Source organism: Ahaetulla prasina, chromosome 5, assembly GCF_028640845.1.
Source record: "Ahaetulla prasina isolate Xishuangbanna chromosome 5, ASM2864084v1, whole genome shotgun sequence".
Lineage (NCBI taxonomy): Eukaryota > Metazoa > Chordata > Lepidosauria > Squamata > Colubridae > Ahaetulla > Ahaetulla prasina.
In genome coordinates this window covers 4,589,710-4,603,730 of record NC_080543.1, presented here as the reverse complement: position 1 = coordinate 4,603,730, position 14,021 = coordinate 4,589,710, and the positions used below count along the sequence as shown (strand labels likewise).

General features: G+C 48.0%; 1 protein-coding gene across 1 annotated transcript in view; it reads left to right on the top strand.

Moving 5' to 3' along the window:
- ACER3 (alkaline ceramidase 3) overlaps window positions 1-14,021 on the top strand; it is a 60,795-nt gene that overhangs the window by 28,854 nt on the left and 17,920 nt on the right. Inside the window, exons 4-7 of the mRNA XM_058185116.1 lie at window positions 3,610-3,645; window positions 8,468-8,526; window positions 10,264-10,365; window positions 13,115-13,219. Of these exons, the coding sequence (XP_058041099.1) occupies window positions 3,610-3,645; window positions 8,468-8,526; window positions 10,264-10,365; window positions 13,115-13,219 (302 nt within the window). The remainder of the gene's footprint in view (window positions 1-3,609; window positions 3,646-8,467; window positions 8,527-10,263; window positions 10,366-13,114; window positions 13,220-14,021) is intronic.

Genomic DNA, 14,021 nt, shown 5'->3' with positions numbered 1-14,021 from the left:
AAACTTCATGTCAACCGCTTTAATCTAGATTGCAGAAAATGACTTCTGTAACAGAATCATCAGCGCTTGGAACACTTTACCTGACTCTGTGGTCTCTTCCCATAATCCTAAAAGCTTTAACCAAAAACTTTCTACTATTGACCTCACCCCATTCCTAAGAGGACCATAAGGGGCGTGCATAAGCGCACAAACGTGCCTACCGTTCCTGTCCTATTGTTTTTCTTTTCTTCTTCCTATATATATGCTTATACCTCCTTATATTTACCCATATATGTGTTTATTTACTATATAATCTTTTTGTATGATACCTACATATATTGTTGTGACAAAATAAAATAAATAAATAAAATAAATAAAATCTTCATCAGAATTTCTACTGGCCAGGAGGGGGCAGTAGGAGATCCTTCCTTGCTCTCTAAGGTGCCTTTCAGCTAACTTCTTTCTTTCTTTCTTTCTTTCTTTCTTTCTTTCTTTCTTTCTTTCTTTCTTTCTTTCTTTTTCTTTCTTTCTCTCTCTCTCTTTCCTTTCCTCCCTCCCTATCTTCCCCTCCTTCCTCTTCCTTCCTTCCTTTCCCTCCCTTTTTTCTTTCCTTCCACCCATCCATCTCATTTACTTACTTCCTCTCACTTTCTAGCTCTTCTTCCCCTCCTTCCTTCCTTCCTGTCTCCCTCCCTTTTTATCTTTCTTTCCTTCCAACCAACCATCTCCTTCCTTCTTTTCTCTCTCTTTCTTTTCTATCTTTCCTTTCCTTCTTTTCTTTTTCCACTTTTTCCCTTCCTGAGTCATTCCTGAAGAATCCTGGGAGTTGATGTCCGCCAGGCTTAAAGCTGCCAAGATTGAGATCCCTGTTCTAGAGTTCTTTTTGTTGTTGGTTGATTTCCTGCAAGACAATGATAGCTTTGATCTTTGAATAGCAAGCATCCTTCAAGCAGAATTTCTAGGAACGAGCGGGATTATTTTTTCCCATTTCCCCCATTTTCTGAGAGTCCACAAGTTGTAAAGTTGCCAAGTTCGAGACCCCAGATGCCGAATGACGTTTTCAAGCTTTGGGACTATTAAGAAGTCTGGACTTGAACTCCCAGAAATCCACCTTGGTATGTACACATTTTTTGTTTAGGAATCTCCCAAAGTGAGCGTGATAAATAAAATTGCACGGTTCAACATTCCTCATTTCCCCGGCAGTGAAACTATTATTCATTTATTACAAATGATCTTCTGTAATTCTATACAGTCCTCGACTTGCAACAGTTCATTTAGTGACTGTTCAAACTTACAACAGCAGTGAAAAAGGGACTTGGGACCGTTTTCCACAGTTATGACCGTTATAGCACGGTCACATGACCAAAAACTTAGACGATTCATGTGACCGTTGCTGTATCCTGAGGTCACACGATCCTATTTTGTGACCCTCTGACAAGCAAAGTCGATGGGGAAGCCAGATTCACTTAACGACCATTCAAAGTTACAACAGCACTAAAAAAAGAATTTTTCCCCTTTTCTTTTATGTCTCCCAACAAGACTTTTAAAACTTGTGGACTTCAACTCCCAGAATTCCCCTGACAGCATGGAGATTATTGGTCTAAGTCAGGGGTGTCAAACCGGCGGTCGGCGGGCCAGGGGCATCACATGCAGGCCACACCCACAGCCTATATAAAGGATCTGCTTTTTGGCATTCCTTGAGTCAGGCAAAGTCTCATCTGGTTTGCTGAAGTCACACCTTGGATCCCTGCCTGCCCTGAGAACTCTGACAGGAATTTGGCAAAGCTGCAGAGGCTTCGTTGCCAAGTTGGTCACGGACTTCCTTGACTCGTTCGTTGGAGTGGGGTGGGACACGACACGTGTGCTAGGTGCGCTGCTGTTGTTAAACCGGGTTGCAGCCCACCAGGACCCATTCTGTTTTCCTAATGCAGGAAATTCCTTGGTCAATACGGTTATGTGTCAATTCCTTGGAGGTCTCCTACTCCAACCCCTTACTCAAGCAGACGACCCGATCCCATTCCAGACAAGCGGCTGTCAAAGTCTCTCTTTAAAAACTCCAGTGATGGAGCACCCACAACTTCTGGTGGCAAGTTGTTCCACTGATTGTCCTCACTGTCGGGAAATGTCTCCTTAATCCCAGGTTGCTTCTCTCCTTGATTTAGTTTCCATCCCGTTGCTTCTTCTCCTGCCTTCAGGTGCTTTGGTAAAAAAAATTGACCCCCCTCTTTTTTGGGGCAGCCCCTCAAATATTGGAAGATTTTTTTTTTATTGAAAAAGTTTTACAACAAACAATTTTTTTAAAAAAAAAATTCCTCCCCCACCTCTCCTCCCCTCCCCCCCCCCCGAGACTTCCTAGAGCAAAATACAGGGTATAACATCTAACAAACGTACGCTAAAATACTACAAAAACCATAACCCATAATCCCTTCTCCCCCATTGATCCCTGAACTCCCTTTCCCAGAAGCTGCCAGCAGATCCAGCTGAAGACAATTCAGAGAGGGAGGACCCTCGCTTCCAGAGATCTGAGAGGCGACGCCAGCAGAAGGAGGGGTGGGGCAGGCCTGGATAAATGCTAAGTCATGGAGCCACACCCCACAGCCTATATAAAGGACCTGCTTTTGGCATTCCAACCTTGAGTCAAGCAAAGTCTTATCTAGTTTGCTGATACCGGACCCTATCGCAAGTTGGACTCCTGCCTGCCCTGATAAACCTCGAAGGCACTTGGCAAACTGCAGAGGCTTCGTTGCCAAGTTGGTCACGGACTTCCTTGACTCGTTCGTTGGAGTGGGGGGTGGGACACGACAGCTTGTCTAATTTGAACCATGATTAATTTGTGTGTGTGGCTTAATGTGTCAGGCTAACTCAGCCCGTTTAGTTAATGACTAATTCGTTCAACTTTCGGTTAAGGTCAGAAAATGAGTGACTCAGTAAAATAGTGTAGCGTCAACCCGGCCACTGAATCTCTAGGTATCATCCTAGCAAATTGGGGAGGAGAAAATAAGAAGAAGGAGGGAGCAAAATGCGGGCCAGGTAACGCCGAAGGACACAGTTGAACTTCTCTGTCGCTTGGTGCCCTCCATAGCAATATTTCTCAATCTGGAGGGTATATGGACTTCAACTCCCAGAATTCCCCTGACAGCATGGAGATTATTGGTCTAAGTCAGGGGTGTCAAACCGGCGGTCGGCGGGCCAGGGGCATCACATGCAGGCCACACCCACCCCAGCTCCACAAAGGGAAAAAAACTGCTGTGAAATGTCGTGTCGTCGTAACTTTGAACGGTCACTGAGTGAGCTGTTGTAAGTCGAGGACTACCTTTATAAAGAAGTGACTTCTGATCTTTACAGCAGTAATAAATACAATTATTACCTCTCTCTAAAGTTACATCATGTTTGTCTTCTTTCCGTATTCCACCTTATCTAATTATCAAAAGCATAAAGTTTATTTGTTTTACTATGCAAAAAGGTTTCCAGTCACCAATAAACGTCTCTATTCGCACAGATCAATTTGAACTTTTAAAATAACAATGCTGTAGTTTGTCATATATGAAAACAACCATGACTTTCCTCCAATTGTTTATCCATCAGTCCCAAGCAGGTGATAATGTCTTGTGTTTGTTTTGTTTTTCCCAGGTATACCTAAACTGGAAACAGCCTGTGTTCCATCAGGTAATTGTTTGTTTCTTTCTGTTTCAACGTATTGAAGTCAAATGTTATTGACTTGTAAATTTTATTTTATTTTTTAAATCTCCTTGTCTGTTGAATGTGGCTATGTCAGGCCTGAAAGCCAAGATCCACACATGAAGATCCAGTTAAACTCTAATTTATTGCTAAAAAGTCTCTGCATATGAATCTTATCAACTAACAGTCAGCACCTGCTAAGACTTAAATAAGAATTCAACTGAATTCAAAGGAAGTTGGACTTTGTTGTCTTGTGACATACACACACACACACACACCTGCCAAAAAATGCTACTTACGACCCCGTCCCAGAGTTATGGCCTTGCGGTTGTTCACCCTCATGACTGACCGCAGGGAAGCCGCAGTGCCTCCCCAGCTATCTTCTCCTCATTCCCCTTCCCTGCAGGGGGAAGGGCCTTCTTCCTATCCCACCAGCAGGGGTAGGATTCAGCCGGTTCAGACCAGTTCGGGCGAACCGGTAGTTCCAACAGTCAGCAGGCCCCACCCACATGCACCCGCCCTTTCCTGTCCTATATTTCCTTTCTGACTTAGCTGATCGGCGCAGCACAGCTGAACCGGGGCTGCCTTAGAAGGTAAGCAGATGAGCTTCAAATTGCTGTGTTCTGAATGCTGCACGCAAGCGTGCTGTTGTGCCTCGCCCGCCCTCCTCTCCGCAGCCGGGCCCCTCCCATCTCCTGCTATCTGAGCCAGAGTCTGATAATGAAGAAGAACGGCCTGGCATGCCTCCAGCCCCGGCACCATGCCAGGACAGAATGAGCAAACAAACCTCCCTCCTACAGCGTGTGAGCACGAAGCCAGCCACGTGCTAGAATTGCCGGCAGCAGATCAGGAGGACGGAAAGACACAGTGGATGGATCCCCGCTTCCGGAGAATGGAGAGGCGACGTCAGCAAAAGGAAGGGAAGGGCAGGCCTGGATAAGTGCTGAGTCATGGAGCCACACCCCATGGCCTATATAAAGGATCTGCTTTTTGGCATTCCTTGAGTCAGGCAAAGTCTCATCTGGTTTGCTGAAGTCACACCTTGGATCCCTGCCTGCCCTGAGAACTCTGACAGGAATTTGGCAAAGCTGCAGAGGCTTCGTGGCCACGCTCGATACAGACTTCCCCAACCCGGCCGTCGGAGGAGGAGTGGGACACGACACGTGTGCTAGGTGCGCTGCTGTTGTTAAACCGGTTGCAGCCGACCAGGACCCATTCTGTTTTCCTAATGCAGGAAATTCCTTGGTCAATATGGTTATGTGTCAATTCCTTGGAGGTCTCCTACTCCAACCCCTTACTCAAGCAGACGACCCGATCCCATTCCAGACAAGCGGCTGTCAAAGTCTCTCTTTAAAACCTCCAGTGATGGAGCACCCACAACTTCTGGTGGCAAGTTGTTCCACTGATTGTCCTCACTGTCGGGAAATGTCTCCTTAATCCCAGGTTGCTTCTCTCCTTGATTTAGTTTCCATCCCATTGCTGCTTCTCCTGCCTTCAGGTGCTTTGGTAAAAAAAATTGACCCCCCTCTTTTTTGGGGCAGCCCCTCAAATATTGGAAGATTTTTTTTTTATTGAAAAAGTTTTACAACAAACAAATTTTTTTAAAAAAATTTCCCTCCTCCCCCTCTCCTCCCCCCCCCCCGAGACTTCCCAGAGCAAAATATAGGGTATAACATCTAACAAACGTACGCTAAAATACTACAAAAACCATAACCCATAATCCCTTCTCCCCCATTGATCCCTGAACTCCCCTTTCCCCTTTTAAGCAAATACACAAATACCATACATTCCCTACCATCACTCATAAGCTATTTGATACTTTTTAGTCTGATGCTTATTTTGAATATAATCAATCCCATTTTCTCCATTCTACTATATATCGTTCTTGTGAGTAGTCTTTCAAATACTGGAAGATTGATGTCATGTCACCCCTAGTCCTTCTTTTCACTAGATTAGCCATACCCAATTCCTGCAACTGTTCTCATATGTTTTAGCCTCCAGTAGCCCAAATAATAATAGTAAGGGACGCGGTGGCTCAGGGGCTAGGACGTTGAGCTTGTCGATCGAAAGGTCGGCAGCTCAGTGGTTCGAATCCCTAGCGCTGCCGTGTAACGGGGTGAGCTCCCGTTACTTGTCCCAGCTTCTGCCAACCTAGCAGTTTCGAAAGCATATAAAAATGCAAGTAGAAAAAATAGGGATCACTTTTGGTGGGAGGGTCACAGTGTTCCGTGCGCCTTTGGCATTGAGTCATGCCGGCCACATGACCACGGAGACGTCTTCGGACAGCGCTGGCTCTTTGGTTTGAAACAGAGATGAGCACCACCCCCTAGAGTCGGGAACGACTAGCACATATGTACAAGGGGAACCTTTACCTTTACCTCTAGCCCAAATAATAGGAATTCGCCATCATGGCGAACCTATGGCACGCATGCCGCAGATGGCACGCGGACTCATATCAGAGGGCATGTGACCTCAGCTCCGCCAGCTGATTTTTGGGCCTTCTGGGCCCACCGGAAGTCAGCAAACGGGTCATTTCTGGCCTCCGGAGGAGGGAGGCCGTCTTTGCCCTCCCCAGGCTCCTAGAAAGGCTCTGGAGCCTGGGGAGAGCAAAAAAAGGGGCCTACCAGGCCCAATGTGCCATCACATGCCAAAAGCTGGGGGGAGCGCTGGGGAGTCGTGCGCACAGGCACAGGGAGGCAGGGCGCATAGAATTATGGGTGACGGCACACATGCGTGACACACACACACCCCGCTTTTGGCACACGATGGCAAAAAGATTAGCCATCACTGTAATAGGAGAAAAAAAAATAATAATAGAGGAAAAAATATGTATTGGCCATTTTTTTATTTTTTTTTGGCCTCGAGATGGAAAAATGTGAAACCCGAATAGCCGGCTCATTTTTCCAATAGCAGGCATGATGATACCATTTGAAACGCAGTAAACTTTATGCTTATTTTTTTAAATCCTCCATTTGCATTGAATTTCATGTCCAAGAGGATGTGGATTGTGCCTTGCGGGGAGGGAGGGGAAAATAAGATTTCCATATGTATTTTATTTTATTTTTTGCCTTGGATTTCTTAAACACCAAAACAACCGAGTGGCTAGAATTCTCCGTGAACCTGTTTTGTTTTTTATTTCCCATTTACTTGCCTGTCACTCAACCACCTTCTTCATTTCTGAATAAATCCCCTTTGCGTGGGCGGGTAAGGGATGGGGAACTTGCCTTTCAGCCGAATTAAAATTGGGTCGGGGTGCCGTGCCCATATTAGCAAGTCCCTGGCAGTCTGGAATCCACTTTGCCAAACAAAGCAGAGACTGTAAGGCTGGCACTGTAGAGATAATTTGCATGCTTTAACAGCAATTAAACTTTGTTAGTTATTCTAGATATTGTCTTTGCAGTAAGCACAACCTCTGTGGCTCAGACTGGTAAGACAGTCTGTTATTAATACAGCTGCCTGCAATTACTGCAGGTTCTAGTCCCACCAGGCCCAAGGTTGACTCAGCCTTCCCTCCTTTATAAGGTAGGTAAAATGAGGAGCCAGATTGCTGGGGGCAATAAGTTGACTTTGTATATAAATATACAAATAGGATGAAGACTATTGCTAACATAGTGTAAGCCGCCCTGAGTCTTCGGAGAAGGGCGGGATATAAATGCAAATAAAAAAAAAAAATAACCTTCAGGAAGAAGTCTTGGGCCAAAATAACCCCGAAATTCTTTCCTTCTTAATTATTAGCACCTATTTTGCAACGGTTGCATTTTGACGTGGTTGTACTCTGTCATTATGTTCCCGAGCCTTTGTTGATTCATGATGGGAGTTGTAATCCAGCAGGTTTAAGGACGTAAACAGAGGGAGGCTGTATACCTCTTCTAAAGCCCTACAGGTACTCCTTACACTGACAGGACTTTGTTAAGTGAGTTTGGCTCACTTTACATTTTGCGACTTTTCTTGCCACCGTTGCTAAGCAAATCGCTGCAGCTGTTAAGTTAGTAACACGGTTGTTAAATGAATCTGGCTTCCCCATTGACTTGGCTTGTCAGAAGATCACGTGAGCCCGGGACATTGCGACCGTCGTAAATATGAGCCAGTTGCCAAGCATCTGAATTTTGATCACGTGACCATGGGGGTCCTGCAACGGTAAGTGTGAAAAACGGTCATAAGTTCCTTCTTTCATTGCCGTTCTAACTTTGAACCGTCACTAAATGAACGGTTGCAAGGCGAGAACATCCTGCACTAGATTTCATTCATGCCCTTTTGGCCACTTAAAGAGATCGCAACAAGCTGCCGAAGGATTCAGGCCACTAGATAGTCCTCAACTTACAAACATTCACTTAGTGACTGTTTGAAATTACAACTGAGAAAAAATGACTTACGACTTTCTTCCACGTTGATGACCATTGCAGCGTTCCCGTGGTCACGTGACCAAAATTCGGCCGCTTCGCGACTGGCTCCTACTTATGTCGTGTCCTGGGGGGGGGGGGCTCACGTGATCCTCTTTTGCAACCTTCTGAGAGGCCAAAAACATGTTTCACGCCACTCGGTTTATCTCGATTTTATTTTATTTTTAGGCTTTGCATTTCTTACCTAAACCCATCGGGATCGTTTCTGTTTCAGCTTCATTCAGGAATTTCATTCGAAATTGAAAAAGGGATGAAATTTTTATTCAAAAAAACCGGATGGGAAGTATGGATAAAAAATAAATAAAAAATAACTCAGGAAGTGTAATCTTGCCCGATTTTGCTGGAAAAACAAGCACCGCATTTCGGCTGTTGTACTAATGAATTCACAAAAACTCTCTTTCTCCTCCTAGGTTATGTATGGGACATTGGTGGCTGTCCTAGTCTTACGCTCCGTGTATATAGTATTATGGTGAGTAAGGACTGAACTACCAGATGGTTGCAGCTTAAGCAAGAATTGCAGCGGGAGAAATTTGAATGGCCGATTTTCTGATAACACACAGCCTTCTGTTGTTCCACTGCCTGGGAATTCATTGTGTGGGTTGGGTAACCAGGAAAAAAAAATATATAGCCTGCAGCTCCACTGTTTGTGGGATCCTAGCTGCAGAATTAGCGAGTGGCAAAGTGCCGGGGGGGGGGGGGGCGTGTTTCTCCGTCCAGACCAGTGGTCACCAACTGGTGGTCCGTGAGAAATTTTTGGTGGTCCCCAGAAAAATGATTTGCATTTTTTATCTTGCACTAAATCAGGGGTCCTCAAACTGTGGCTCCTGGGCCGGATACGTGCAATGAACGTTTGTGTTGCTGCAGAGAGTCTCCCCCTTTGGGGTCTTTTTGTGTGGGTCGGAGGGGGTCAGAAATTCCGACTTGGGGTCTGCTTCAGCCTCCTGGTGGGGGGCTTTGGGCGAAGGCTGGAGGGAAGTGCTGCTGGTAGCAAAGAGCCGGAGGGCCTCATTCCATTGGGACTGCATCATGGCCTGGAACTGGCTGAGCATCTCAGCCCACTGAGTCTGCAGGCGCCGATACCTGGCCTTGCACTCCCGCAGGTCTTCCCTCTGCTTGGAATGCTCCTAGTCCTCAGTGAGGTGCTTCTGCTGAGCCTCCTTCTCGATCAGATCCAATTTGAACTGAGCTGTTTTGCCAACTCTTTCTTATGGTGGCTGCTTAGCTCCAGCAACTGCTTCCCATTGGGGCCCGAAAGAGCCCCGGCGGGCAGGCGAGGAGTAGCGAGTAGAGGCTGGCGAGGCGCCCCTCGACGTGAGTGACATTGAGCTGGCCACGCCCACCCAGTCACATGACGACCTTGCCACGCCCACCCAGCCGCTCATTAGGCAGATCATATTAGTGGTCCGCGGGATTTAAAATTAGGAATTTAGTGGTCCCTGAGGTCCGAAAGGTTGGTGACCCCCTGGTCCAGACGTTGCTGCTTTGATGCCATATACAGGTAAACCTATAACAGTTCATTTAGTGACCATTCGAAGTTACAACAGCACTAAAAAAAAGGGACGTTTGAGGAGCGTTTTTTACACTTACGACAGGTGAAGCATCCGCTATGGTCACGTGATCAAAATTCAGCCGTTTGGCAACTGACGTGTACTTATGACAGTCGCAGTGTCCCGGGGTCTCGTGATCCTCTTTTGCGACCTCCTGACAAGCGAAGTCAATGGGGAAGTCAATGGATTCACTTAACAGCCATGTTACTAATTTAACGACGGCAGTGATTCACTGAACCAACGTGGCAGGAAAAGTCGTAAAATATGGGCAAAGCTCACTGAACAAATCTGTCACTTAACATCAATTTTGGACTCAATTGTGATCGTAAGTTGCAGAATACAAATCTTCCCATTTTATCAGTGGTTAGATAATAGAGGTAGAAATTGAAAGATTAAAAAGATTATTACCATGTATAAGTAACCGATGAAAGTAAACAATATTTTGCTATGATTATCGTTAGCATATCATTATCAATATCTTGTATAAGCCAATTGACTCAGACAATACACTGTTTATTAAGCACTTACGTTGGTTCAAGAAAAATAATAATTTTTTTTTAAAAAAAATATCCCCAAGGAAGACCTGCCCCAAAATAGCAGAATAACACAAAGTCCGAAGTTGCTTTGAGAAGTTTCATCTGGTTCTTCCTTCCTTTTAGGGTTTACCCTTGGCTCCGAGGGTTGGGTTATACATCCCTGACTGTTTTTCTGCTGGGCTTCCTCCTTTGGAACGTAGACAATATTTTCTGCGAGAAATTGCGGTAGGTGAATTTCAATGGGAGGGGGGGAATGCTTTTCCGTCCGCTTCTGGCTGGTAGAGTTCAGTCCGTTTCCTTCCGTCCGTTTGTGCGAGGTGTGAAAAAATCAGGACCATCCCGCCAAGTTCCAGCTAAGCTGCTTTGTTAAGCCCCTGCCTATCCACCAGAATCTAGTCCAGGGGTGTCAAACTCGATTTCATCGTGGGCCGCATCAGGGTTGTGTTTGACCTCGGGGGGTCGGGGGGAGCCGGAGGGCACATGGCCGCTGTGGCGTGGCCAGCTTGACATCACTCGTGTCGGGGGCGCCTGTGGTGGCCCGAGTGCTCTGCCAGTGAAAACGGACTCCCGAGCTGCATTTTCAGCTGCGACAGCCTCCTGCAACTCAAAACAGAGCTCGGGGGGGACGGGACTGTATGTGGCCTTCCTGAGCGCCATTGTTGTGCCTCGCCCGCCCTCCTCTCCTCAGCCGGGCCCCTCCCATCTCCTGCTATCTGAGCCAGAGTCTGATAATGAAAAGGAACGGCCTGGCATGCCTCCAGCCCCCAGCCCTGGCCCCATGCCCGGACAGAATGAGCAAACAAACCTCCCCCCTACAGCGTGTGAGCACGAAGCCAGCCACCTGCTAGAATTGCTGGCAGCAGATCAGGAGGACGGAAAGACACAGTGGACGGATCCCCGCTTCCAGAGAATGGAGAGGCGACATCAGCAAAAGGAAGGGAGGGGCAGGCCTGGATAAGTGCTGAGTCATGGAGCCACACCCCATGGCCTATATAAAGGATCTGCTTTCTGGCATTCCTTGAGTCAGGCAAAGTCTCATCTGGTTTGCTGAAGTCACACCTTGGATTCCTGCCTGCCCTGAGAACTCTGACAGGAATTTGGCAAAGCTGCAGAGGCTTTGTGGCCACGCTTGATACAGACTTCCCAGACCCGGCCGTCGGAGGAGAAGTGGGACACGACAGCCATTTTCGGCTGCAACAGCCTCCTGGAAAAACAGAGCTCAAGGGGGCCGCCCGTGGGTTGGATCCGGCCCCCGGATCTTGGATTTGACAGCCCTGATCTTGTCAAACCACCAGCCAGCCCTAAATTGGCGCTAGATTGAAAGTTAAAAGGGAAATTTGAAGGAAGCTGGACTTGGATCGCTCATGAGATCGGAAGGATTCCAGGCTGATTCCTCTCTTGACTCCGCCTCTACATCTTGCGGTTCTCTGGAAAGGAAAAAGCACCCCCCAAAATTTGCTCTTGTAGCCGGATGTAGCTAGATTCGGGGAAACGGCGGCAATTCTCACACCAGGGCTTCGGCTCTCCTCTTGGTTTTAATTATCCCTTGCCTGGACTGCTGTAATGCTCTCTACGTAGGGCGGCCCTGGGAGACAGCCCTGAAGGGACAATAACACAGCAGCCGGAGTCCTGGGGAGACAGTCCCACCAACGCAAGACCACGCCAAGCTTCCCCTCCCTGAGCCGGTTATCAGGCAGCTTCTGGGCCTGATTCAAAGTGCTGATGATCACTAACGAAGGAGAATGAAAAGTCAGGATTTCTGGGCACCAGAATGGATTTCTGCCCATCAAGTAAGGACACCTAGTAAAAGGCTGTTGAGAGTCCCCTTCCTCGGGAGGTTCCCTGGGCCTGGACGAGGTGACTGGCCTTCTGGATGGAAGCCTTCCCCTTGGCACCCCTCCCTCTTCTCCCAGAGGTCAGCGTAACCCCTACTCTCCTGTCTCAGCTCAGAGGTTACAAGAGGAATGCCCAGCTGTATCTTGCACAGCAATATTTAATAATTCCCAATTGCATGCTTAGATAATCCCTTCCTTCCTGCCCTTATTCCCCTCCTCTCCTCCTCTCCCCTTCCCTTCTCTCTCCTTTCCCCTCCTCTTCCCTCCCCTCCTCCTTCCCCCCTCCCCTCCCCCCCTTCCCTTCGCCTCCCTTCCTTCTTTCCTTTCCTTCTCTCTTCTCCTCTCCCCTCCCCTCCTCCTTCCCCCTCCCCTCTCCCCTCCTCTCCCCTCCTCTCCTTCTATATCCCTTCTCTCCTCTCCTCCCTCCTCCTCCTCTCCCTCCTCTCCTTCTATCCCCTTCCCTTCTCTCCTCTCCCTTCCTCCTTCTATATCCCTTCCTCCTCTCCTCTCCCTTCCATTCCTCCTTCCCCTCCCTCTCCCTCCTCTCCCTCCTCTCCTTCTATATCCCTTCCTCCTCTCCTCTCCTTCCTGCCTCCCCTCCTCTCCCTCCTCTCCCTCCACTTCTTCTATCCCCTTCCTCCTCTCTCTCCTTCCCTCCTTCTATATCCTTCCTCCTCCTCTCCTCTCCCTTCCATTCCTCCTTCCCCTCTCCTTGCCCTCCTCTCCTCCTCCTTCTATCCCCTTCTCTCTCCTCTCCTCCCCTCCCCCTCTCCCCTCCTCTCCCTTTCCCTGCCTTCTAGTCCCTGTCAGCTAAGACTGTCAGGCTCAAAGGTTCTGCAGCCGGTCCGTTCTGCTGTCTCTGGTTGGATGGGGAGATCACATTTGGTGAAGGCGATCCCTCAGGTATGGGGCTGAGGAGCCTCCTAGATTCCCTGGAAGCCTCTTGCCCTCAGGGAGGTTAGGGGCCTTAGTTTTACCTGGTTTCTATCTTGAAGACCTCTTTATTTTCTCCCCTGCAACTTCTGAAAGGCTCCTCTTACAGATTCTCAAAGAAGCCAAGGTTTGCTTGGATGCTCCTTGGTCTTTGAAGGACGCTGGGGAAGCCAATGGGTGACCTTGGCGATTGACTCTCTCCACAGGGGCTTACGTGAGAGGCTGCCTCCGCTCGTGGGTGTTTTCACGCAGTTTCACGCTTGGTGGCACATCTTCACGGGACTCGGGTCCTACCTTCATATCCTGTTCAGGTATCTTCCCTTCCCTTTCCCAGGGGTTTTCCGGGGCGGGGAGGGAGGGGGGAAACGACCTGCTCAAAAGTACAGCTGATCAGCTTCAGCTGTTAAACAGTCAGGAACAAAGGCATTAGCACAGTGGCATCGTAGAAGATGAGGGATTCACACAACTGGATGGATGGATGGACATTGGAGGAGAAAAGGAAGGAAGGAAGGAAGATGAGAAAGAGTTGAGGGAGGGAGGAAGATGGATGGACGGACATTGGAGCAGGAAGGAAGGATGGATGGATGGAAGGAAGGATGGATGGAGAGGAAGGAAGATGGATAGATGGACATTGGAGCAGGAAGGAAGATGGGTGGATGGATGGACATTGGAGAAGAAGGAAGGAAGGACATTGGAGAGGGAAGGAAGATGGATGGATGGATGGATGGATGGATGGATGGATGGAGAGGGAAGGAAGTTGGGTGGATGGATGGACATTGGAGAAGGAAGGAGGGAAGGAAGGACATTGGAGAGGGAAGGAAGATGGATGGATGGAGAGGGAAGGAAGATGGATGGATGGATGGATGGATAGATGGACATTGGAGAAGGAAGGAAGGAAAGAAAGGAAGATGGATGGACACTGGAGAGGGAAGGAAGATGGATGGATGGATGGACAGTGGAGAGGGAAGGAAAGAAGGAAGGAGGATGGATGGATGGATGGACAATGGAGAGGGAAGGAAGGAAAGAAAGGAAGATGGATGGACACTGGAGAGGGAAGGAAGATGGATGGATGGATGGACAGTGGAGAGGGAAGGAAAGAAGGAAGGAGGATGG